The sequence below is a fragment of the Heptranchias perlo genome, chromosome 15, assembly GCF_035084215.1.
Source record: "Heptranchias perlo isolate sHepPer1 chromosome 15, sHepPer1.hap1, whole genome shotgun sequence".
In the NCBI taxonomy this organism is placed as follows: Eukaryota; Metazoa; Chordata; class Chondrichthyes; order Hexanchiformes; family Hexanchidae; genus Heptranchias; species Heptranchias perlo.
The window spans coordinates 25147189-25174236 of NC_090339.1; the positions used below are offsets into that span (position 1 = coordinate 25147189).

At 41.8% G+C, this 27048-nt stretch overlaps 1 protein-coding gene across 7 annotated transcripts in view; it reads right to left on the reverse strand.

Moving 5' to 3' along the window:
- The window catches only part of phka1a (phosphorylase kinase, alpha 1a (muscle)), a 133114-nt gene that overhangs the window by 81306 nt on the left and 24760 nt on the right, over positions 1-27048 (reverse strand). For all 7 annotated transcript variants that reach the window (XM_067996916.1, XM_067996918.1, XM_067996917.1 and 4 more), the window contains exons 7-12: positions 24818-24916; positions 20468-20614; positions 17781-17834; positions 15046-15168; positions 9936-10031; positions 2409-2516 (exon numbers count right to left, since the gene is read on the reverse strand). In XM_067996916.1, the coding sequence (XP_067853017.1) occupies positions 2409-2516; positions 9936-10031; positions 15046-15168; positions 17781-17834; positions 20468-20614; positions 24818-24916 (627 nt within the window). The remainder of the gene's footprint in view (positions 1-2408; positions 2517-9935; positions 10032-15045; positions 15169-17780; positions 17835-20467; positions 20615-24817; positions 24917-27048) is intronic.

Sequence of the window (27048 nt, forward strand, 5' to 3'; positions counted from 1 at the left end):
AGCTTGGAGAGGAGTGCACCCACCGACGCGGACTTTCCGCAGCTGCCCCTGCCACCAGTGTCAGCTCGTGCGTGATGCCAACCCAACTGACTGGCTACTAGGACCCACCGAGGTGTGATGTGATGATGCCCCTCAGGTGCCAGGAGCTCCTGTGAGGAATTGCCCCCTCCCATCACTGCGGTCATTGAAGGGCCTGTAAGAGAACAGAAGGCAATATTAAGCATCATCACAGATGTGTTATGTTGCAATGAGCACAATGAGGTGTTCAACATGGCAAGCATTGTTAACATCAATTCACGTGTATGATGAATGTCAAAGTTGTGTCACCAGATGTGTGTGGAGTGCAGTCTCGCCGTCCCTGACAGACAGACACTCGAGGGTGCGACTGATCTGCAGGGCCTCTTGCTCCATGTCTGTGAGGACCACTGTTTGTTGTGGCCCCCCTCCAGTCCTCGCCCTGTCGCGTGCATTTTGCGCTCTCTTCTAGAAGGGGAGAAAGTACATACGTGTGAGTGAGTGATGATGAAGTGGCCAGCCGATGAATTCATTGCTTTGAGTGAGGCATCAGAGGGTGAGTATGAGGCAGAGCCATCACATTGGACAAGGATTGGGGTGAGTGGAAATGGTGGGGTGACTAATGGGGAAGTGAGGAAGTGCAGGTAAATTAAGGATGAGCCTCAAGTGGCTTTAAGGAGTGATATGATGGAGTAGTTTTGGCAATGCGTTGGGGGGTGGGGGCGGCTGGTGATGATGTGGAACACGGAATGCAGGAAAATCAATAATACTCACTTTTGCTGACCTAGTTGGGTCATTGAAATGCTTCCTGCACTGGACCCAGATGCGGGAGATGTTGCTGCTACTGGTGACCTCCTCTGCCACCTCGAGCCAGGCCTTCTTGGAGGCAGAGGCAGGGTACTTTCTTCTGTCCGCGGGATAAAACAGTTCCCTCCTCCTCCTCACCCCAGCCAGTAGCTGCTGCAGTGAGGCATCATTAAACCTTGGAGCAGCCTTGCCCCTGTGCTGCTCCATTGTGCCTTTTTGGTGTTAAGCCTTTGGAGCAATGGCCCTTCAAATAGAACCGCTCCAGCTGACAGCCTGTCATGCGGGTACGCAGTCTGCCCACAGCGCAGCTTTCAAACGGCAAACCAGTGATTGTGTAGGAAACTATACGTTTTTTTTAGTCGGGTTACCCACGTGGCCATTGACGCCCCCCCCCCAGCCCACCCCCCCACTGCCCTTTGAAAATTGAGCCCATTGAGTCAAGACAACTGTGAAATCTTCCATATTTTTGGCTACCAATATCTCAATAATGATTAAAAAATATATCATGCACACCTACATACATAAAATACAACTACTCAGCTAACAGCTTCACATTGCTCTAATTTTCAAGTAACATTACTTGTTCGTTCACTCAAAATCTTCTCAAAACTAGCATTTCCCATTACATGCTGTATAAGGGTACTTCCCCCCCACCCTATGGAACTGAATGCGTGCTCATGTCACTTTTTAAATATAATGCATACAGACGTTCAGAATAAGTAGTATTCATGGAATTACATGGCTGTATAAATGGAATTCCTAATACTTTTAATCAAATACACAAGATCATGCCTATCATTCCATAAAAGGGGAGTTCCCAATCTCAGTTGTGCTGCTGAGGATGGACTAATCAGAGGCTCAATGCTTCCATATATATAGGTGCATGTAGTGGTACTCACAGGTAGCCTAAAGCATAAGCCAGGGAGTGGAGCAGTTGGGCAACGAATCAAGTGTGAGGTCGAGGAGCAGTTAAGTGATTTATTGGACTTTTTTTCAATAATAGAAGGGGCACAGGACCAGAAAGCGAACCAGTAGGAGGTCAAAGAGCAGAGCAATTGAAGGTAGGAGAGCGCATCTGGTTAACTGGAAAAGGGACAGCAGAGGGTGAGCAAATGGAATGGAGAGCAGCAACTTACACAAGATTAGACTACTCATAACATTAAAATAATGATGAAAAGGGAAAAAAAATCTTGCCTATAGTTGGTTGATTAGGGAAATCAACAAATTAAAATCTAAAAAAAATAAATTTACAAATCTACATGAACAGAACATACGAAAAAGTTCAGCATGCAGAAAATATTCTTCCAATATAGGTGGACGTTTTTGTGGAATCAACAGTCTGGATCCAATTGGTCCACGCTAACAAAATGACACTACAAACCAGTAACTTGGGGATCCAACTGGCCTGTGGTGTTGTGTGGTTAGCAAGCCCAATGAATAGTGCTCCAGGGACTTTACATTCTACAAACATACATTCCTAGACACAAAACTGAACGGGTGAACAGATACATGCATTCTTAAATCATATAGTCAGAAGAAATTACTACTTTTAAAAGGTAGCATTCTTTTAGAATGGTGACAGTTACCTCTGCCACAAGACAACCCAGGATATACAAGGATTGCCCCCACATATGTGGCAACTTGCCCATTGGGACCCTAGTGACAGTATGTGGGTTTAGGTACTCTTCGTCCACCTGAAAAACAATATGATGTGACAGTTACCAATTTTGCAGCATTCTCTAACTTCATAGGAAGCCCAGAAGTGCTACAGTTTTATAAAAAAACAAAGTTAGCCTCAAAAAACACCACTCAAACAACATTAGAATAAGCTAGAATGGCAAGAATCCAATGACCTGATAACTGTTGGAGACATTGTTAGAAAACCCATTGGAATTAAGAGATAATGGTTTATTGACTGAGCTGCTTTCAAAGTCTAAGGAATAATAGATACAGCAACACTTGGAACCTCGTCTGCTAGTCAACGGATAAGGACATTCCATTAATGGAAAGGATAAGGAAGATAGAAAAACATATCAAATAAAAGTCAGAAATATAAAATAGAATGCTTACGGTGAGGAGAATCAAAACTAAAGAGTGTGCATGTATTACAGAAGATAGGAAGCCTTCACCTAAAGTAATTAAGATGGCAGACCAGAAGTAGTATGAAAAAAGTGTGAGTAATGTGAAGAGAAGCGAATGGAATCACAGGATCATAGAAAGGTTACAGCATGGAAGGAGGCCATTCCGCCGGCTCTATGCAAGAGCAATCCAGCTAGTCCCACTCCCCCACCCTATCCCCGTAGCCCTGCAAATTTTTTCCTTTCAAGTAATTATCCAGTTTCCTTTTGAAGGCCATGATTGAATCTGCCTCCAGTATCCCCTCTGGCAGTGCATTCCAGATCCGAACCACTCACTGTGTAAAAAAGTTTTTCCTCATGTCACCTTTGGTTCTTTTGCCAATTACCTGAAATCTATGTCCTCTGGTTCTTGATCCTTTTGCCAATGAGAACAGTTTCTCTCTATCTAATCTGTCTAGACTCTTCATGATTTTGAATACCTCTAGTAAATCTCCTCTCAACCTTCCCTGTTCCAAGGAGAACAACCCCAGCTTCTCCAGTCTATCCACGTAACTAAAGTTCCTCATCCCTGGAATCATTCTAATAAATCTCTTCTGCACCCTCTCTAAGGACTTCACACATTTCCTAAAATGCAGTGCCCAGAACTGGACACAATACTCCAGTTGTGGCCAAACCAGTGTTTTATAAAGGTTCATCATGACTTCCTTGCTTTTGTACTCTATGTCTCTATTTATAAAGCCCAGGAGCAGATATGCTTTTTTAACCACTTTCTCAACCTGCCCTGCCACCTTCAACGATTTGTGTACATATATCCCCAGATCCCTCTGTTCCTGTACCCCTTTTAGAATTGTGCCCTTTAGTTTATATTTCCTCTCTTCAGCCTTCCTACCGAAATGTATCACTTCGCATTTTACTGCATTAAATTTCATCTGCCACATGTCCACCCATGCCACCAGCCTGTCGATATCCTCTTGAAGTCTATCACTAATCTCCTCACTGTTCACTACACTTCCAAGTTTTGTGTCATCTGCAAATTTGGAAATTGTGCCCTGTATGCCCAAGTCCAAGTCATTACCATATAACAAAGTCCATATACACCACATCAACTGCACTGCCCTCATCTACCTGCTCTGATACCTCATCAAAAAACTCTATCAAGTTAGTTAAACACGATTTGCCTTTAACAAATCTGCGCTGGCTTTCCCTAATCAATCCACACTTGTCTAAGTGACTGCTAATTCTGTCCCAGATTATCGTTTCTAAAAGTTTCCCCACCACCGAGGTTAAACCGACTGGTCTATAGTTGCTGGGTTTATCCCTGCACCCTTTTTTGAACAAAAGTGTAACATTTGCAATTCTCCAGTCCTCTGGCACCACCCTTGTATCTAAGGATGTTTGGAAGCTTTTGACCAGTACCTCCGCAATTTCCACCCTTACTTCCCTCAGCAATCCAGGGTGTATCCCATCTGGACCGGGTGACTTATCTATTTTAAGCTAGCCTTTCTAGTACCTCGTCTTCATCAATTTTTAGCCCGTCAGTATTTTTGATTTCAATTTACCTGGGCCAGATCTGTTCTCATCCCACTGAAATTGGCTCTCCTCCAATTGAGTATTCTTACTTTAGAGTGGTCCATGTCCTTTTCCATAGCTATTCTAAATCTTATGATACTATGATCGCTGTCCCCTAAATGCTTCCCGCCTCAGTCTCCAGAACCAAATCCAATAATGCCTCCTTCCTCATTGGGCTGGAAACGTGCTGGTCAAGAAAGTTCTCCTCAACACACTTCAAAAATTCCTCCCTCTCTTTGCCCCTTGTATTATTACTACCCCAGTCTATATTAGGATAATTGAAGTTCCCCATTATCACTACTCTACGGCTTTTGCACCTCTCTAATTTCCCTGCAAATTTGCTCCTCTATATCCTTCCCACTAGTTGGTGGCCTATAGAACTCACCCAGCAGTGTAATGGCACCTCTATTGTTTCTTAACTCTAACCAAATAGGTTCTGTCCTTGACCCCTCCAAGACATCCCCTCTCTCTCCAGCACTGCAATATTCTCCTTAAATCAATACTGCATCCCCTCCATTCTCCTTTCTTTCCTGAACACTTTGTATCCAGGAATATTTAGTACCTAAGCCTGCCCTTTTGTGAGCCAGGTCTCTTATCGTCATGACATCATATTCCCATGTGGCTATTTGCACCTGCAGCTCACCAATCTTGTTTACCATGTTTCGTGCATTTACACACGTGCACTGTAAATCAATCTTAAGCGTTCTTGTACTCTCTTAGTCTGATCCTACTCAATATCGTACTATTTCTTATTCTAGTGCTATTTTTCGCTCACAATCCTTTGTGCACCTCGTTTCTCCTTTCCAATGCTACATCCTGGTGCCCACCCCCCTGCCAAATTAGTTTAAATCCTCTCCCACAGCACTAGCAAACCTCCCCGGGAGGACATTGGCCCCAGCTCCGTTGACGTGCAACCCGTCCAGCCCATACAGGCCCCATCTCCCCCAGATCTGGTCCCAATGCCCCAGGAATCTAAAGCCCTCCCTCCTGCACCATCTCTCCAGCCACGCATTCATCTGCTCTATCCTCCTATTTCTATACTCGCTAGCGCGTGGCACTGGGAGTAATCCAGAAATTACTACCTTTGAGGTCCTGCTTTTTAATCTCTTTCCTAACTCCCTAAAAACTGCCTGCAGGACCTCACCCCTCTTTCTACACGTTGGTACCGACATGGACCACGACCTCTGGCTGTTCAACCTCCCCCTCCAGAATGTTCTGCAGCTACTCAGTGACATCCTTGACCCTGGCACCAGGGAGGCAACATACCATCCTGGAATCACGTCTGTGGCCGCAGAAACGCCTGTCTGTTCCCCTAACTATAGAATCCCCTATCACTAATGCTCTCCTGACTTTTTCCTCCCCCCCTGTATAGCTGAGCTTCCCATGATGCTGTGGTCTTGACTCTGGCTGCACTCCCCAGAGGAATCCTCTCCCTCACCAGTATTCAGAACTGAAACTGATTAGAGTGAGATGGCCCCAGGGGACTTCTGCACTACCTGCCTGGTCCCCCTTGCTTGTCTGGCAGTCACCCAGTCCCTCTCTGCTGGCACTCTCTTAAGCTGCAGGGTGACCACCTCCTGAAAAGGTGCTATCCATGTAGCTCTCAGCCTCGCGGATGCACTGCAACGACGCCAGCTGTTGCTCAAGGTCCAAAGCCCGGAGCTTGAGCTTTTCCAGTTGGCGACACCTCCTGCACATGTGGTTGTCCAGGATACAGGAAGTGGCCTGGTGTTCCCATATGGCACAGGCCATGGATTCGACGGGTCTGAGCTGCCCTGCCATGCCTCGATTTATTAGATTAACAACTAAACTTTACAAAAATAAACTAAACCTTAAAAAAAGTACTCACCAGAAAAAGAATGGTAGCTTCTAATATAAAATTTTATTCACTATTAAATGTACAATAAAAACAATGTATACTGTGAAATCAGTACTATAAATACAAAAAACAAAGCAACTCATGTTCTGCAAATAATAGATTCCTTAATTCTTTCAAGCTCAAACTGGAGTTAATGCAATAAGGCAGATACTTGACACAGTGGGTATTAAATTTGGAATCCAATTCAGTTAATAAAAGAGGCCATACCTTGTAATGTGTCTTCATATTGGCCCAATGTTATAGATTTCATGCAGCTGAAGCTTTAATTTGATTACAAAAATGAAGCATTTTTGTCTAAGCATTAGCTTGGTACTTACTACTTTAATTCGGTCACTGCATTACAGGAGTTGAAAATCTGCTTCGCTCAAAGAAATTACGTCCCAGCTCAAGTCGATACAATATTGAAATTATTGTTCATTAGTCGGCAGGCTGTTTACTCAAAGGAGGAGCCAAGTCATTCAAATACAAACATACTGTTTTTTATTTGAGCTATATGATCGATTGGCAGCTTTTTGAACTTAACAGTTAAGTAAATTCTGCCAGGCTCCGATTTATCAACCTGTTTCTTTTTAAATCACTGCATTTTGATCTGGAGCCTTTGAGGAGAGATTGTTTGATTGAAACCTCTTAAGAGAATAAGATAAGCCAAACTTCTGCAGTTAGTGAAAAGTTGATGTTAAAAACGGCTATGTAACAAAGTAATTTTAGTCATAAGCCTGAATATTCCTGGGGCTCCATTCCGCTGGCATAACTGCAGCAGAGTGGAACTTATGCCTGCTGAAATTGGAGAAGGCTGACCCATTAGAAATTCTGAGATCAGCTAATTTAAATAATGATGGCAGGATAAGAGCTGGAATCCCACCAGCAGGCCAGACACGCCAGGATAGCCCTGAAAATTTTGGAAATGGGCGAAAGGAGGGTGCAACTTCTCTAGTTAAAAGGTTATCATACAGTTAAAGGGTTGAGTAGGTTCTTGGAAGAGAGACTGAAATGGCTGGAGCGAAGAAGGAAAAAAGCAATCTTCTAACTTTTCCGAGGCTGTTGTGGAAGTGCTGCCAGCACAAATTCAAGAAAGGAGGAATGCAATTGTTCGAAAACCAGGTAAGAGGCCATCACGTGCAGCAATATGGGCATGGAAGGAGGTCGCTATGGCTGAGAATGGGATCTCCAAAAATCCCCCCCAAAAACCTTGCAGTGTTGTAAGAAGTTTAATGACCTCACAAGGTAAAAGTGTTTTCTGATGAATAACAGGGCAGATAACTAAATCACAGAAGCTTATGGGAAATCCCTAAGCACAACAATAGTCAAGCGTTGCCCTTTTGACTATCACGTGGCACCAACCGGGTCGCTTGTTCCCGAAGCAAAGTCACTTGGTAGCACTCATGTTAAATGTCTCTTATCCAGTTATGCATGCTAGCGCACTGCAGCCTCACAATCTAGGTTCTCGCTCCCTGACATCTACCATTACTACCATCAATTCCACAAATTCTGACCACTTGTGACTGCAGGAATCTGGAGGCTGCAGTAGCCAATTAACACACTGGATTCCTCCTGCAGAAGAAGACAGCACACATGCTCAGGGAACGTCAGGCTACTGGAGGAGGATGTGCCAATATCTGGCATTTAACACTACAAGAGGAGAAAATATTGGCCATAATTGGTTTCCATTCTGGCCTGGCAGTTGGAGATGGTGATGTGGAAGTCTCTTTGCCTTTAGTGGGTTTGCGAAACATATACCTTTTGTTTTTTAATGTTTCTATGTATTCTTTAATCTCTTCACCAGCTATCACTTTCCTCACAAGAAATCCACAAAGCAGCTGGATTAAAATAGAATGCTGCGCAATACAGTTTTCTCTTCCAGAGGCTGCAAGCCAGAACACAGCAAATATTGCTGAAGAGCAAGACCGTGTAGTCCTCTCTACCCATGGCAATACCGGTGACCACTCACCCACCATGTCATGCACCTTCTTCCTTGCAAACTGCAACCCAGAGACCCACTTGAGATAGTTTAGATGAGGAATTGACATGTGGTAAGGCACAGAGTACAAAAAAGCCTGGGGATGTAGATGTGGAAGCGGAGCCCAATGTAGCCGAGTGAAAGTGAAGACATATCAGCCCATGGCTGCAGAGCAAATGGATGATGATATCAGGGGTCCTGCCATGAAGGACGCTAGCAGAGCGTCAAAAAAATATGGAGACTCCAAGGGGCCTCTCTGAAGATATGCAGCAAATAGCTGAGTCCCCTGCCCTGCTTTGCGCTAACATCCAAGAGGGGTTCAACCCATTGCAGGGCAGCCTGGAGAAAATTGTCGCTACAGGAGCTTCTGCACACCTTCCCCTACTTCATGGGAAATCTAGGCAAGTCAGTCAACTCTATGTGGAGACACTAAATGAAGGTCTACAGGTTTTGAGGGACTGTCTGGAGAGGTTACTGACAACCAAATTGCCATGTATACGTTGCAGCATCTTGGAGAGACCAAAGAATATTTGGTTGACACTTACTCAGGGATTAAAGGATCTTTCTAATTCCGTAAAGTTTGTTCTTCCATTGATTGCTGGGAGCCAGAATCCTGATCACAGTATCAATGCAGAAGCCTCAGAGGCTGTGTCCAACAGCTCACTGCAAGAAGCCTACATCTTTGCAAAATCAGGCTGTCAAAGAGATCATGACAAAGAGTCAATGTATCCCACGTCCATCCCAGGACTTGGGGATCCTGAGAGAAGGGCCACCTTAATATTTTGCAGCAGCTGTTTACATCTCAGACTCCAGGCTCTAGCTGGCCTTTAGAAGTTTGTAGAATAGGGCACAGAAAAACTGATGTGGTCACAAGAGGCGCGCACAATACAAAAACCTCATTTAATTTTGTTAAGTAGTTGTAAGAAAAATCAGTGTAATATTTGATATAAGAACTGCTTGGTGTTTGGTTCTCCTGTATGACAATGGGGAAACAGATAACATACTGATGTTATGACTCAAAATTAGGGTGAGATGGCTAGCTGCGAGAAGCAAGAATTTTACTAGACCATTAAGAGTTTGGTGAAAGGAGGTGGATCATTGATTGGCTGAGACTGCCAGATAATTGGTCTCTATTCATCTGCAAAGGTGTGCCAAATTAATCTGTCTCTCAGATGTTTATCGGCCATTGCTAGAGTAATAGTTTGTTGGAGCAAGGAGTTTCTCTGAAGTACAGATCGAAGAGTTGGGAAAGACAAAACTGGGGTGTTACAAAGCCACCAATAGGGAGGATGTAATTACAGCTTGGTAGATTTACAAAGGCAGACACAGACTTAAAATTATTCTACATTATGGATAGATGAGTCAATGTAAAGCATGTCATAATTAGAACACTCAAAGGCAAAGGCTTGGCACCTCACCACAGGAAAAGAATATACATCAGAGGGCCACTCTGGCAAACAACATTGTGACAGGAGGAAAATAACTAGTGACAAAGATACTTTTAATGTCACTTTGCAACGAAGATATTCTTAATGTCACTTGACTTGGAGGGGACTTAATTTGAAAATACCTATCTTACCAGAGGAACATTAGATACCCTTGTATCCATTAGAAAGTATTTAAAAATTACCTTATCGGCTGGAACACTATAAAGCTCTGGTACTAAACGCATACCACTCTGCTGCCTGACTAGAACTCCATCCAGGGCTTCCTTGTACTCTTCAACCTTTGAAGCAAAAAAAAACAAAGAACAAGTATAGTTTCTTTTCAAGTCACAAATTTTCACTGGCAAGAGATTATGGTTCTGTCCTTGAAAATATGCTCCTTATCCTGCAGTGTACACAGATGCAGGGCCAACAGAAGTAAACGGGTAATATGCCCCTTCATCCGGTACCAGAGCAGAGGCATTATCATGAGTGAAGGAGTAACATACTAATTCTGTACTAGGACATATAAGCAGTGTTATTAGAAGCAAAGGGGTTAATATACTCATTATACACTAGTACATGGAAGCAGCATTATTAGCAGGGCAAGGCAATATATTCTTTATCTTTTAACAATAGCCACCTCAATGTAGTGGTAAAGACAGTATTAATCCTTGACTCCTGATACAACAGGAGTAAAAGCATAGCACACTTCCTTACTCTGTATCAGTACATGGGAGTAGCATTATCAAGTATAAGGTATTTCTTATTCTATTCTGGTAAACATTGGTAGCATTATCAGGACAAATGTGTTTTGCCAAAACAAATTCTTGAACTTATACTCCTGCAGGTAGAGCGTATTCCATCTGTATCTTTATACCTATTTGGTATTGCATCTGTAAGTGGCTCTGAGTGTAACATTACCACCTAACATTGTGACCAATCAACTCAACTAAAGCCCTTTATCTAATTTCTAGCTGCATTATTTAAATTTCACCACAGGGTGGCAATGTAGCACACACTGCCTGGGAGAATGGCAGACATCGTGCTAAAATAAATAAAGCCAAGTCCATTGAAATCATCTGGGGGCTCACTGAAATCAGCATTTGTGTGTTCTCCTCCCTGGCTTCTGTTTTTGCCACATGCTGAATCAGCCTCTTCTGTTTATCGGCAGTTTTGCTGCTGCTACAGTGCCCCTCTGCCTCCGGCATCCATTAAATGGCCGCCTCAGCCGTTGGACTATTCTGCTTTCCATTACTGGTTGCTTAGCTGCCCTCGCTCATTCGCTCGCCAGGCTACCCACCTCACTGGTTTTGCAGTACTGCAGCCTAGGGTTGCCAACTCCAGTTGTACGTTTCCTGGAGGTTTCACCATGTGACATTCCACTTCCAACCACCCCACCCAGTCAAACAGCCTTTTTCTCCCATCTGTAATATTTTTATAACTAATAAATGGAAGTGTTTAAAGAAACTGCAAAAATAAAAGACAATTATTTTAATGCCACTAGGATTTTTCTCTTTGACTGCTCACAGCAGTGTCCAGGAGATTAATCTTTAATTCCTGGAGGCTCCAGGACAATCCTGGAGAGTTGACAACCCTACATGCAGCCCTGTCACTCATCTGTGCACCAGCTTCGCTGGTTTCACAATAACATGGCTTTGTCACTCGCTGCCACTGCCCTGCCCCCAATAGCCTGTTGATAATTGCAGTGAAAAGCTAATAGTCAGTGCTGTTTCTCCCCGATCAGCCTCTCGACAGAAGTAAAGGGAATTAGGGGTTATGGGGAGCGGGCAGGAAATTGGACATGAAGCTTAGTTCGGATCGGTCAATGCCCTGTGGGTGGCGGAGAGGGCCCAGGGGCTATGTGGCCGGGTCCTGCTCCGACTTCTTGTGTTCTTTAGATTTGTGGTTGGGATCAGATCAGCCATGATCTTATTGAATGGCGGAGCAGGCTCGAGGGGCCGATTGGCCTACTCCTGCTCCAATTTCTTATGTTCTTATGTTCTTATGTATTTAATTCATTTTTCCCAGTGAAGCCCCAATCTTTAAATCAGTTTTGCTGACTGTAACCCAAGTCTTTATTTAATTAATGATATACAAGGGTCCTTTCAATTTATTAACCCCACATCTTTATTTTGCTTATTTTGTCAACTTTCTCCCTAATTTATTTATCCCCACCATTGCCCACTTTCTTTAATTTATGTATTTGGTGGTTTCTCCTTATTCTGTGTAAAGTTCTTTATCAACCATCTTCATTTAATTGATTTTTCTCAGTACTATTTTTACTTTTGACTACCCTGTCCTCTTCCCCTTTTAAACTCCTCTGCCTGTACTCTTAGGAACATAGTAACAGCGCAAGCCATTCAGCTCCTTGAGCCTGTTCCACCATTCAATTAGGTCATGGCTGATTTACCCACCTTGGTTCCATATCCCTTAATACCAATGCCTAACAAAAATCTATCGGTCCCAGTTTTTAAATTTTCAATTGACCTAGCGTCAACTGCTTTTTGGGGGAAAAGAATGTTCCAGATTTCCACTACCCTTTGTGTGAAGAAGTGCTTCCTAACATCACCCCTGAACAGCCTAGCTCTATTTTAAGGTTATACCCCCTTGTTCTGGACTCCCCCACCACAGGAAATAGTTTCTCTCTATCTATCCTATCAAATCCTTTAATCATCTTAAACACCTCAATTATAACAACCCTTAATCTTCTATACTTGAGGGAATACAAGTCTAGTCTTTGCAACCTGTCTTCATAATTTAACCCTTTTAGCCCCAGTATCATTCTGGTGAATATGCGCTGCACCTCCTCCAAGGCCAAAATATCCTTCCTGATCTGAACACCGGATGCGGTCAAACCAGAGCTTGATACAACTGTAGCATAACTTCCATACCTTTTTATTCCAGCCCCCTTGAGATGAAGGCTAACATTCCATTAGCCTATTTAATTATTTTTTTGAATCTAGCCACTAGTTTTGATTGATTTCTGTACATGGACCCCTAAATCTCTCTGCTCCTCCACAGTTCCTTTCATCATTTAGAAAATACTCTGATCTATCTAACTTTCTTGGGTCCAAAGTGGATGACCTCACACTTCCCCACATTGAACTCCACATACCAAATTCCTCAGTAATCCATTTACCTTGAATACTAACTACCCATTTGCTTCCTGCAAGTCTCAATTGCCTCCTCCTTCCCCTTTCACTACAATACTTCAGGTACTAACTACCCTCCAAAAATTCTCAATACTTAAGACATAGAAGATACAAAATAGAAATAGGCCATTCAGCCCAACCAATCAGTTTAGCATTCATCCTCCATGGAAGCAAATAATCCTAATCATATTTACCTGCCCTGTTCCCAAATCCCTTTATCTTTTGTTCCTTCATCCACCTATATAGAATGTTGACATAGATTCTGTCTTTAGCACTAAGCCTAGAAGTGATTTGAACAGCCTCACAACTCTGTGTAAAGAAGTTTCTCCTGTTCTCTATTCTACATTTATTCTTCTATCTATGGCCCCTCATTCTTGACCCTCAACTACTGAAAACAGTCTGCTTTTATCTATCATGTCGCATCCTTTCATAATTTTAATATTTCTATCATAGCACCCTGTAATCTGCATTGTTCTAATGAAAAAACATTTTTCCAAGACTTTTTTTGTTTTTGTATTTCCTTACACAAGGCAGTATGATAGTGAATCTGTGTTGTACCCTCTCTAAAGCTTTAATACTCTTCCTGTAGTGCGGTGGCCAATATTGCACACAGTATTCTAACCGAAGTCTTATTAAACTTTTATATAGGCTCATCATTTGCTATTGGCTTCTATATTCTATACCTCTTGTAAAACCTAGAATTCCATTACTTTTTTTCAACCTCATCAACTGAGGTGCTACTTTTAATGTTCTGTGATCCTGTATTCCCAAATTCCTCTGCTCTTCGACAGCACTAAGCCTACTTTCATTCAGAGTATAAATCCTGCTTTTTTTTTGATCTTCCTTCTCAATGCTCACTACACCTACAACTTTCATTTGCCCAACCCACTTAATTACTCCAACCCTACCAAATCCTTACAAATCAAATAACTTCCCTCCAACATGCCACACAGTCTCACTTACGGTATTTAATATCACAAATGATCCACTTCCCCATAAGAGCATATCCTCATTCCCCTTGAGAAACACTATGGGAGATCAACTATTAATTCTTAAAACAAAATTACAAACAGGAAATTAAGTACATATTCAAATACGCCAATGCCAACCCAATAATACACATGCACAATTTGTGTTCATGAATTGCATAAGCATAGAACACTCAAAGTTATGGGTATGCCAAACACGCAATGCAGGTGCTAACAATGAGATATTTTTGGTCAGTTTATTCATTTTATGTGAAAATTCATTGTAAGCAATCACTTCCACAAAAACGTTATGATATTATTTTAACAGCGTGCCTTTTAAGTTTTCCAATCTATCCAGGACGATCCAGTATCATTTGTGTTGGGCCCAACTGCAGATATTGCAGGCAAGCCTCCCAACTGTGCTGCTGCATTGTCCTGTAAGCACTGCAGGCAAGAGGCTTGCCTACAATATTGGCAGTCATGCCCATATTGCTGAACCGGGATGCTTCTTAAAGATTTGTACGGTACATTGAAAAGAAAATAAACAATATAGCACCATTCATGACCTCAGGATATCCTGAAGCACTTTACAGCCAATGAAGTACTTTTGAAGTATGATCACTGTTGTAATGTAGGGAAATGCAGCGGCCAATTTACATACAGCGAGGTCCCACAAACAGCAATGAGATAAGTGATTGGATAATATGTTTTGGAGGTGTTAATTGAGGGATAAGTTTTGGCCAGGATACCAGGAGACCCCCTGCTCTTCTTCAATAGTGCCATAGGATCATTTACATCAACCTACGAGGGCAGATGGGACCGTAGTTGAACATCTCATTTGAAAGACAGCACCTCCAACAGTGCAACACTCCCTCAGTTTAGCATTGAAGCATCAATCTAGACTATGTGACAAATCTCTGGAGCGCAGCTTAAACCCACAATGTTTTGACTCAGAGGTGAAAGTACTACCACTGAACCAAAGCAGACACCTTCAGGGCAACAAGATAGCCCAATATAAAACACTTGTAAGATTCTTTGCTGCATCACATCAGCTGACAAAACATCTAGTTTTGGTGGAAGTAAACATGGAAACACAGCTTAGTTACTGCTCCAACAATTTAATTTCTAAGAGTATATCATCTTTTGTTAGGATTTATGTATTTTGAGTTAATTTATTTCACATTTTCTTTTACCTGCTGTGTATTCTTATTGAACAAGCCATCAAGTATCATATATGTCCAGAACAATGGCCATTCACATTCTAGGTTCTCAAAAATCTTTAGTTCTGCAGGTTCATAATAAAGCCTGGTGGGATCCTAAAAACAAACAAAGTGTATACTTTTAGCTAAGGCAATGAAAACAAAAGAATTTTGCACAAATAGTAATGTGATATACCGGATGAGTGAACCAAGGTGCTGCACCAAAAAGTGGAGACCAGTTGCTTCTTTCTCGCTACCCATGGGCAAAGCAACCTTTATAATTCATCAGAATGGTAAAGTGGAGGTTCACACCAGCGACTCCATGAATGATGATCTTCTGATCTCGGTTGAACTATCGGGGGTGCTGGATGGCAGTTAGCTATTTCCTCCTCCTACCGGAGGATTCAATCCTGGGCCATTCTTACATATCTCCTAATGGCCTAAAAGGAGTATTGCCACTGGGTTTAGAATTGTTAACTTCCCACCTGGGAAACAGCATCTGACACAGGAGAATTTTTGTGTGTGGGATACATCCAACTATTCATATTAAAAACCTTCTGTGTGCACATTCTGCCAACTTTTCTATTATAAATTCCTTTCAGATTTATAATGGAAACTGCCTCTGTAAACTTGTTACGTTATAATTACACCATCCCACCAGTGGTGGTGCTGTAATACCTCGCTTTTGCATCTTCCAACTTCTCAGTCTACACTGCAGAGAAATTCATGCTCCAAACAACTCTAGTCATTATATATTTTGTAATTTAACCATAAAAGCAATATAAAAATCAAAGTATCATAAAAATAAGGACGAAATGTACGACTTTAAAATGGTGACTGAATAATGTCTACCCACCCTGCTCTAATTACCTCATGCCCTCTAGCCCTGCTTCATTTCAAAACTACACTTGGGCTTGGCTCCCACGCGCATCGCCATGGGAGATCAATTAGTATACAAACATAATACATTACATACAAGTCGATCTCCCATGGTGTTGCACAAGGTAAGTCAGAGAATATATTTCTGATGAAAGGCAATGTGTGAAATGTAAACTTGTTACTTCTCTCCATAGATGCTATGCCTGAGCTGCTAAGTGTTTTCAGTATTTTCTGTTTTTGTTTCAGCACCTGCAGTATTTTGTATTTTGTTTCTCTCTTTTCTGTTCTTCCTTTCTTAACTCTTCTTTATGATTCTTTCTCTGTCTTTTTCTTCTTTGCTTTCCAGTGGGAGGTCTTGGTGGCCTTGTATAGCATGGCATGGAAAGGAGCCAAAGGCTGCAAGCTGCATTTGGGATGGGAGTTGGAGAGAAAATTTGGCTCCAGTGCTCCCTTCCCAATCACTGATGCTTCCCTCCCACCCTTTTGCCACCATTGCATTCTCTTTACCTTCCCACTAACCCCTCCACTTCTTTCAAGCTCTGACTCCCATCATTACCCCTACCTCGTCTGCTTTGAACTACCCGCTCAATCCCTGTAACCTCCGCTTTCACTGACCTCATCCCTAGCCTTCCATTCACTTCCCCCCCCATCCCACTTGCTCCTCTCAAAAGGCCAGAGATGCCTTCACCATCAATCTGTTTCCTCCTCCTCCCCTCTTCTATTGGTTTCCTTCAAAGAAGCTTTCTTTGCTTATAAAAATTCAACTCACATAGAATTTACAGCACAGAAACAGGCAACTCATCTAGGCTGGTGTTTATGCCTCACAGAAGCCTCCTCCCACCTCTCTTCGTCTATTCCTTTATCCCTCATGTACTTACTAACTTCTCCTTAAATGCATCTATGCTATTTGCCTCAACTACTCCATGTGGTAGAAAGTTCCACATTCTAACCACTCTTTGGGTAAAGACGTTCCTCCTGAATTACTTATTGGATTTATTAGAGACTATCTTATATTTATGATCCCTAGTTTTGGTTCCCCCACAAGTGGAAATATTTTCTCTACATCTAGCCTATCAAATCCCTTCATAATTTTAAAGACCTCTATCAGGTCACCCTTCACTTTTCGAGAAAAAAAGAGCCCCAGCCTATTCCGTTTTTCTTGATAAGTATATCCTCTCAGTTCTGGTATCATCCTTGTAAATCTTTTATGCACCTTCGCTAATGCCTCTATATCCTTTTTGTAATATGGAGACCAGAACTGTATGCAGTACTTAAAGTGTGGTCTAGCCAAGGTTCTATACAAGTTTAACATAACTTCTCTGCTTTTCAATTCTATTCCTCTAGAAGTTAACTTAATTGATTTTTTTCTAAATTAAGAATGAAGCAACTGCCTCTCTCTCTCATGTGTTAGCATGTGAGATAGTTGGCTTCAAAATTCACTGTACCTTTAAAAAAAATCTATTAGCATGAAGTCACTCTCTCCCTCCCACTTTTTCTTTCTTTCTGTCTCTCTATTTAATGCACTCTGAAATTTATAGAATACAAAAAAGCTATAACAGATGTTTAATCAGAACACTGTCTCACATAAAAACACAGCCAGAGATCAGATTTCACACAGACAAAACCCATAATAATCACGGGCACAGGAATTTATAATGGGAAAATGTTGACAAAAATATGACAACAGGGAGTAAAGTTTTGCAGACAGGAAGTGCATATAGACACAAGAGTCTTAGTATACTTATATTTTGTATATATATGAACATGAATCAAAATAATGTTGCAGATAGCTTGAATAAATGTTAGAAAAACAAAGCTTTAAAAATAACTTCAAAGACAAACCATTATACCTCTTTTGGAGTTCTGTAACCATCTCTAAGAAACCGGCAGCAACCATAACGACCCTGTTGTAACGCACAAGGGTACAACTACAGTTAGGTGCAAGTGGTCAATGCTCACATTCAGATTGTCCCTCTTATTTTTTGCATCACTCAACCCTTCTTTGAATATCATGAACAATTTTCACAGAACTATTTTTATTTCTTATGTAATGCAATTGGGAAAATGCAATTGATTTTCTGTAAATTTCAGTGACAGCACTATGTATAAGTTGGTTTATAAGTTTGCACAGAAGGGAAAGAGTGCCCCCATAGCTTAGAGGTAAATAGGTGCATGTTAAGCCATAAAGACCTGAAGATTTCAGGTCCATCCCCATTCTGTGCTGACTTGGCTGACCTCAGCTTGGGTGGCAGGAGCAATGTTACAACTTACATGAGCATCTTGAGATAGCAAGGAAAAAAAATTAACCAGCGTTTGCTCCGGACATAAAACACAAAAGCTGGAAATACACATCAGGTTGTTTGTGTTTTGGGTACGTAACCCTTCATCATAACTAAAGGCTAAAAGATAAAACAGGCATTTTAGCATGGCTGGGGAAAAAAAAAGATGGGGAGAGGGTAAGAATTAACAGAGAGGTCCACAGAAATAAAAATGAGAAAATAGGGAAGAGAGAAAAATGAAAACGTAATGCAGCAGAAATGAAATTAAAACAAAAAAAACAGATTGACCATAATTTGCTAAAGAACCAGAGGCGAAATGAAGAGAATTTTATTTTAAACTCAGTGAGTAGTTAGGATCTGGAATGCACTGCCTGAAAGGGTGGTGGAAGCAGATTCAAGAATAACTTTCAAAAGTGAATTTGATAAATACTCGAAGGTGAAAAAATTACAGCGCTATGGGGAAAAAGCAGGGTAATGGGACTAATTGGATAGCCTTTTCAAAAAGCCAGCACAGGCACAATGGGCTGAATGGCCTCCTTCTGTGTTGCATCATTCTATGGTTCGATGAAATACGTTGGGACCACCAGTGCTGAGAAGAGAGTAATACAGCAACACCATGGGCTGAAGCTCTTCAGTTATAGGAACCTGCAGCTGTGTGGTTGTTACGTGTAAACAGAATTGTGGTAAAATAGCCCACCAACATTGGCTCATGTAGAACAGCAGCCACTTGAGTGAGCCACTGGACAGCAACCAGCTGTCATGGAACAATAGACCCAACAAGTGTCAACACTTTCAGGAGAAGAGGAATGAAAAAGCAAAAAGAAATGAAACAGAAGCAATCTGATACTTCTTCAGATCAATATCATTATTTTTGTTTTTCTCGCTCACTCCAGACTGTCATGGGCATTAAGTGAAAGGGGTGCATTAAGGTATGCAATAAACTCAGGACTTTGTGTTGTGCAAGTGGGACCAAGTAGAGGAGTATACTGAAGTGTGTAGCATAGTCAGTTTTTTTTTAAATGGAAAATAAGTAGAAATGAGCATTTTAATTAAGTTACAGGTTTTTTGCGATGTTTTGGCACTTCTTGCCAGGTCAGATTTTCATAGACGCTAAGGTAACTGAACGGATTGAGCACTCAATTCCCTCTCAAACCGCAAGTTTTGTTGCAGGGCAGAAATCAAGCCCAATCAAGCTCAGCCAGTTTAATTAGGTCCATGAGCCCTGAAGCGAGTTATAATGGAACAAGTCAAACAAGCTTCACATATGCAGCATTCTCGTGCTCGGAGTGCAGTGTCACTGAATGGGAAAATGTATTTTTGCAGCCAAAATTCCCCACATTGAATTCTTAATCTCAGCTGTGCAATCAGGGAGAAGTTCTGATGATAGGATTGGAAGAGTACTTAGAAAGAGTGATTCGAAAATTTTAACTCACTCAGTCACTTCAGGCGATGCCATTCACCATAACCCCCAATGCAAACTTTCTTTTTAAAATTGAGAATCGAAGGACTGCAGTGCAAGACACCCGCAAGGTTGATCAGAATTAAGTAAATTATACATAAAGCAGGAAGTTGTGACAAAGTGACAACACACTTTGTTTTTATAAGCCTGAATACTTTAGGAAAACACCATATTCCTACTTTATGAATTCATTTTTTTATACCTACTTAAGGTTCTCAATGGCTAACCATTCTGGACATAGCGACTGGAGTAATGCTACTCGTCCCAATTTCAACAAAGCTCTGCTGCAGGCAGGCAGAAGATTGTGGACAGATCCTTAAATTACTAAAATATCTCATATTGAAGAATCACTTTCAAGCTGCATTTCAGATTTGCCCAAGTTCACCACTAGCCCAGTGGCTAAATGAACCACTTTGTAGGATGCTGATCAATAGTCCAGGAATCTCCCAGAATCAATCCCTGGTCTATGCTGACTTAGCCAATCTGACCCAGGGTAGTGAGTGTGGCACGACAACTGGCCCCAGTATCTCCCAGGCCAGGGACGAGAGAAAATATTAGTCAGGGTATTCACTCCTGATTGCTAACCACTGACACTTCCTTGAGAGTGCAAGTGAAAGTATTGAGCTCAGCTGAAATGTGCCCCATTGTCAAGCAGCGCATTGACACTAACAATCGAGGCTATTACATGAAGAATAGTCAATTGGGATGATATCAGAGAGCTGCTATGCATGGAATTGTACCTCAGCACAAGTAAGTCTTAAATAGAAGAAGATGGGAGCAAACTGAGAAAAAGACTTACTTGTAGCTTTGTAATGATCTCTTGTTTAGTTAACTCCACAAGTTCAATATTCTCTACTGCAAAAGCTGGGTAGGAGATGATTGAGAGGAGACCAGCATCAATCTCTTTGGATGTTGATGCCCTTGGTAACATTGAATGTAGAATAGACTGAAATAAAATATATACACATGTTCAATGCAAAAATATTAAAACAAAACAAATAAAATTATATTTATGTGTGGAAATACATAACAACTGTGGCATTGCTCATAGTCTGGAACCAGCAATTTGCAATGGTTAGCTCTGTTCTACTGCAGTCTAAACATAACTATTCACCCATTGCTATAATAAAGCAAACTTACAGAAGCAATATACCACGTAACTGAGGCAAGGTAAAAATATTACACACCTTAAATGATACTGACGTAAAGACCTCAAGATATATTTGTAATGCTATATACCTTGGCTCACTGGTAGCACTCTTGCCTTGGAGTCAGAAAGTTGTGAGTTCAAGTCCCACTCCAGAGACTTGAGTGCATAATCTAGGCTGACAGGTCAATGCAGTACTGAGGAAACGCTGCAATGTTGGAGGTGCCGTCTTTCAGATAAGGCATTAAAGCGAGGTCCCGTCTGGCCACCAGGTGGACGTAAAAGATCTGGTGCTATTCAAAGATCAGCAGCAGCGTTCTCCCTGTTATCCTGACCAATATTTATCCCTCAACCAACATCTGTTAATTAGTGATTATTTAGTTATTTTCTCATTGATGTTTGTGGGACCTTGCTGTGTGCAAATTGGCTGCCACATTTCTCTACATTACAACAGTGACTACAATTCAAAAGTACTTAATTGGCTATGAGACGCTTTGGGACGTCCTGAAGTAGTGAAAGGCACTATATAAATGCTAGTTCTTTCTTTACCTCCACTTTACAAAACTTAAGATGCAAGTAAGTTTATTTGCTGCCCCAAACTCTTATTCCCAATTACTTAATTACAAAATATATTTTGTTTCATCCCACCCCACATATCTGCATCATTTGCTTAAGGTGCAAGTACTTTATTTGTTTATTTCCTCCTGAAACACTTATTTCCTTTTCTCAATCATTTACGATTATAAAAGATATGTTTTTCTCTCCCTTACTTTATACAGTGAATCTTTGTTTTTTTGCTGGAGCAGTCATTGATGTAGCACTCTGCACAAAGGTTCTTTCCAATGTACAGCCTCCAACAACTAGCACCTGAGCATATGGTCATTTACCCTGGTCCAGATCTGTCTGGTTGGCTGACTGACTTCAGTTGCAACATCCAAGGTCAATATCAAACCACCTCATAAGCATCCCCCTCTGACCGCCTGTGCAAACACCAGCCCCCTTGTCAACACAAAAAAGTCCAAACACAGTTAGCTCAAGCTTTTTATTAAATACTGTTTTAAACTGTATTAAACATTATTTTTTTTCTCTGCCATTCATGCCTCATGGATGTATCCTGGCTCATTTGTTTCATTCTACTCTAATACTGTAGTTCCACATGCACAAGATGAAAACTATAAACCCCATGATGCATCTTTTTCACAAAGAATTTCTTGACAGGAGCTGAAACTCTCTAGTCCTTTTCCACCTGATTGACATGTAACATGGGTTGCTGTAATGGATTTTGACTATTGTAGTTCCACCATAGCGGAGTGGAAACTACAGCTTTTATGGTGCATATCTCGCACTGACACACATAAACTGTCCCTAGCAGTTGGAAATCCCAAATTAAATTTCAAACCTGGGGAAACTTCAAGGTATTTTTAGCATTAAATGACCAATTTTATAAGTAAATTTGGTGACTTTTTTCAGAATTGTGTAATTGTGAGAAGAGGTGGGGGTGGAGGAAGCTTGAACAGTCAGGTGGGGTGGCACAATGGCAAGAAAACTAACTCAGCATGGAGAGAGGGCGTGAGGAGGAAGACCAATAGGCTCTCACAACAGCAGGGGGGGGGGGGGGGGGGGGAAAGAGGGGTAGGTTACAGTCCACTGTTTTTCCCTGCACTAAGCCCTGATTTGAGGTGGGGGTGATGATTAACTACACTCCCCTCCCCTTTGCATACTGTTCTCAAAAATAGAGAGGTAAGACATCCTCCCTTTCCTCAGCCCCACAGTTTCCTCACGTGAAGTGGTGGGTGGGTGCGATCAGCTGCCCTTGCTCTTCTCAGGGAGAATGACCTTCACTCCTGTGGCCCAGCGCTTTCCCCCTCAGATGGGGGGAGGGATGGTGGAAGCTACACCACCCGTTCCCAAGCCCAAAGATGCCTTGGTGCTGATGCCTTCAATTTTCCGAGTTTCTCTTTTCAGTGAAGAAAGGCTGGGCTGCAGACAAACTGGGTCACATGCATCCAGGACATTCAGCAGCAGACAAGGAGACAGGATCTCAGATGTCCACTGCAGGTTGGGCACACCAGCAGGACCATTGATCAGATTCATTACTACCTGTGTGCAGTGGTTTCCATTTTAAGCTTTTATGGCTTTGCAGTAATAATTTACTCAAAAAAATGAGCATATTGGAGAGTATGCTAATGCTGCCTGCGGGCATGGAGGGAACATAAGGCACTGGACGCCAAGCAGGATATCCTGAGGTCAGAAAAAATAGTTTAAAATTTTTTGAAGTGTGTAGGAGTTATGGAGAGAGGGAGCAGGACAATTCAAGGGTTAGCTGAAGCAAACTTAATAATTAACTGCTATATACTTTGGGTGGCCAGAGGTAGGGAGATATATGGGCAGGTTCCGAAAAACACTACCAGGAAGTCTAGAAATGAGAAAAAGTAAAAAAAAAGGATTTTACAAATTATGTATAAGAAGTTACTAAGAAATTTTTAAAAATTAAGTCTTTCTTAAACTGCATACTTTCAGTGTTACATAGCACCTACTGTATTTGACACCAGGCATGGGTAAATCTGTGACAGGAAAAACGCAACCTTTAACATTAAAAACACCTAAAGGCGCCACCTAATGGCATAATGGGCACTACAAGTACTATAATGTGTTTATTCATAGAAGCAAGGTTCACATTGGAATTTATTATGAAATGCATGCTCCACATGCTGAGTTTAATATACAATAGATTATTTATGCATACACAAAGTAAAGGCAAATGTGCATAGATTATTGTTTTTCCAATATTATGACAGATGAAATATCCTGCAGCATAGCTCAAGATGAGTCGAAGGATATGCTGTTTACGTGTAACAATTGGAGCATTATTCCACATAACACAATGCATATAACAGAAAAAAAATCCCTATTTCCCATGCACTGGAAATATGTTCTGTATAACTATTGGAAAGCATTGAAAGAAATGCATAAGATTCTTGGTATACAGATATCATTTAACTCCTTTCTCTGCCTGACTGAGCACAGAAATATTTTTTTCCTTTCTGAAAAGAATTCTGTGGCCACATTAAAATGAGTTAAGAGTTGTTGTAAAAGTGGGTGTACAAATATTTTTGCTATAATAAAAAGATAACCAATAAAACAAAATTCCTTCTAGCTAGAAAGCAAAGGGTGTAAAGTTCTTTATTGCAAGTGCAATTTTTATCCAAAAAAAAAATCAATGGAATGGAGGTAAACTACAGAAGAATCAAATTTTTTTTGAACAGTCAAATTTGGTATCGCCGAGAGGTCTTGATGAGGGATTCTGTTTTGTTGGTAAAGGGAAAGTTAAAGTGTTTCAAAAGTGTACATAATAAAGGTGAATGAAATTAATACAAGAAAAATGTTGGTTGGCAGGCATAATCACCAAGTCCCTGTCATGTCTTTAGTGTTCCAGCAACAGATAAAGTGCGATTCTTTGTGTGTGTATGCACAAGAACCCTGGCCAAGCGGTGACTGCTGGGATTGTAATCTCTTAAATGGAAATATGTGCAACTTGTTACTTTATATTGGGACATTGAGCCTTCAAACATGGAATAAACTGGTTCTGTGAAGATGGTTAAGAAGGCAAGTTGTACCTGAAGTCAGATGTTCAGAGGCCCACTGGGGTGTGTTGTGCTGTTTGTGGAAGCGGGAGGGGGAGAAGAGTTGCTGAAGCCAAGTTTAGAACAATGTGAAAAAAAAATCACAATTGTTTTAGGCAATTTGATTGGTTGATTTTAATTGTTAAAAGGGATTTTTTTTGAGAGATAGTAAAGCAAAAGTTTAGACTGAAAGCCGTAAAATTTAAACTAATGTTCATGCCTTGTGCACTTCAAACATGCCAGCTGCAAAACTTTTAATTACATAGATAAATCCATATATCTTCATATAATTGCAATCCTAATGAGTGTATCAAATTTTACTAGAATACAGTGCAGCCACAACACAAGTTTAATTGCACCATCTTTCTTTAGAACTTACTTGACAGAGCTGTACTTCATCAGGCATGACATGAATAACTGATTTGGGGCCTCCTTTAGCACCAAAGAGGTCCAATTCATCAAGTGCCTCAAGAGCTGCCTGTGGTAAGAAAAGGGTTTTAGTTTCAGAATCTTGCTTAAAATACAATTGTTAAAAAATATTCTAGGGAGCCTTTGTGCTTATGGACATAATTGATGTTAATGCTAGAATGAACTTTCACCCTCCTTCCATTTTTGGCACCCAGAGCCAATTACACTCAAATGCAGATTAAAGCTACTTCTACTTGTCCCAAACTCAAGGGTAGCATCAAAGTAATTTTTTTCAGGTTAACTGGCTTTTCTGAACAAGACTGTTCATGTAAATTTAATGCTGTGAATCTGTACACAGGGAATTCAATTGGGGTTGCCCAAACTCATGTCACATAAAACCCTTGCAGCTGACTGAGAAAGGAGACTTCCATCCCACACTTCACTTTCTTCTGACTTGGACGCAGGCACTCACTGGGCTACTGGAGCGGATGCAGAGTTACCGTGACGACGAGGCCCAGGAAGTGCTTCAGGATTAGATGCAGGAATGAAAGGAGCTGAGGGCTGTTACCAAGAACCTGTTCAACCCCCATTTTGGGAGCATCTTCCGGACCTGCCATAACCCCACTTACTTCTCCCGCCGGCTCTGCCGATTTTCCGACCTCTGCAAGGGCTCCATCAGCTGCCTCCTGAACTACGACCTCAGTTACATCTTTTAGGGTGAGATTGGAAGGGTTACATGCCTTCTTCCAATCTCACCCCAAATGGTCAGTTCTCAGCAAAGGTCTCAGCTTCATCACCTTACGCCCACTTCTTTGGCCAGGAATCTTCCCCCCCTGCACAGCGAACCCTTTCTCCTGTCTTCAGAATTCTTGTTCCACCTGGACCCCTCCCTCTGGCCTCTTACTCTCTTTTAATCTTTTCATTGGGGACTGCCGGCATGACATCAGCTGTCTCAATTTCTCTACTCCCGTCACACACTAACCTACCTCCCTCTGAACTTGCAGCACTCGTTCTCTTGAGGTCCAACCCTGACATTGTCATTAAACCTGCTGACAAGGACGGTGCTGTTGTTGTTTGGCGAACAAACCTCTATCTTGCGGAGGCTGAACGCCAACTCTCTGACACCTCCTCCTAGACCATGACCCTACCACCGAACATCAAGCCATCGTTTCTCAGACTGTCACTGACCTCATCTCCTTTGGAGATCTTCCCCCACAGCCTCCAACCTCATAGTCCCCCAATGCCGCACAGTCCGCTTCTATCTCCTTCCCAAGATCCACAAACAGGACTGCCCAGGTAGACCCATCGTTTCAGCCTGTTCTTGCCCCACGGAACTAATTTCTTCCTATTTCGACTCTTATTTTTTCTCCCCTTGTCCAGTCTCTTCTGACCTATATCCGCAACTCTTCCGCACCCTCTGCCACTTTAACAGTTAACATAAGCACATAAGAAATAGGAGCAGGAGTAGGCCAATCGGCCCCTCGAGCCTGCTCCGCCATTCAATAAGATCATGGCTGATCTGATCCTAACCTCAAATCTAAATTCATGTCCAATTTCCTGCCCCGCTCCCCGTAACCCCTAATTCCTTTTACTTCGAGGAAACTGTTGATTTCCGTTTTAAATTTATTTAATGATGTAGCTTCCACAGCTTCCTGGGGCAGCAAATTCCACAGACCTACTACCCTCTGAGTGAAGAAGTTTCTCCTCATCTCAGTTTTGAAAGAGCAGCCCCTTATTCTAAGATTATGCCCCCTAGTTCTAGTTTCACCCATCCTTGGGAACATCCTTACCGCATCCACCCGATCAAGCCCCTTCACAATCTTATATGTTTCAATAAGATCGCCTCTCATTCTTCTGAACTCCAATGAGTAGAGTCCCAATCTACTCAACCTCTCCTCATATGTCCGCCCCCTCATCCCCGGGATTAACCGAGTGAACCTTCTTTGTACTGCCTCGAGAGCAAGTATGTCTTTTCTTAAGTATGGACACCAAAACTGTATGCAGTATTCCAGGTGCGGTCTCACCAATACCTTATATAACTGCAGCAATACCTCCCTGTTTTTATATTCTATCCCCCGAGCAATAAAAGCCAACATTCCGTTGGCCTTCTTGATCACCTGCTGCACCTGCATACTAACTTTTTGATCTTCTTGCACTAGGACCCCCAGATCCCTTTGTACTGCAGTACTTTCCAGTTTCTCG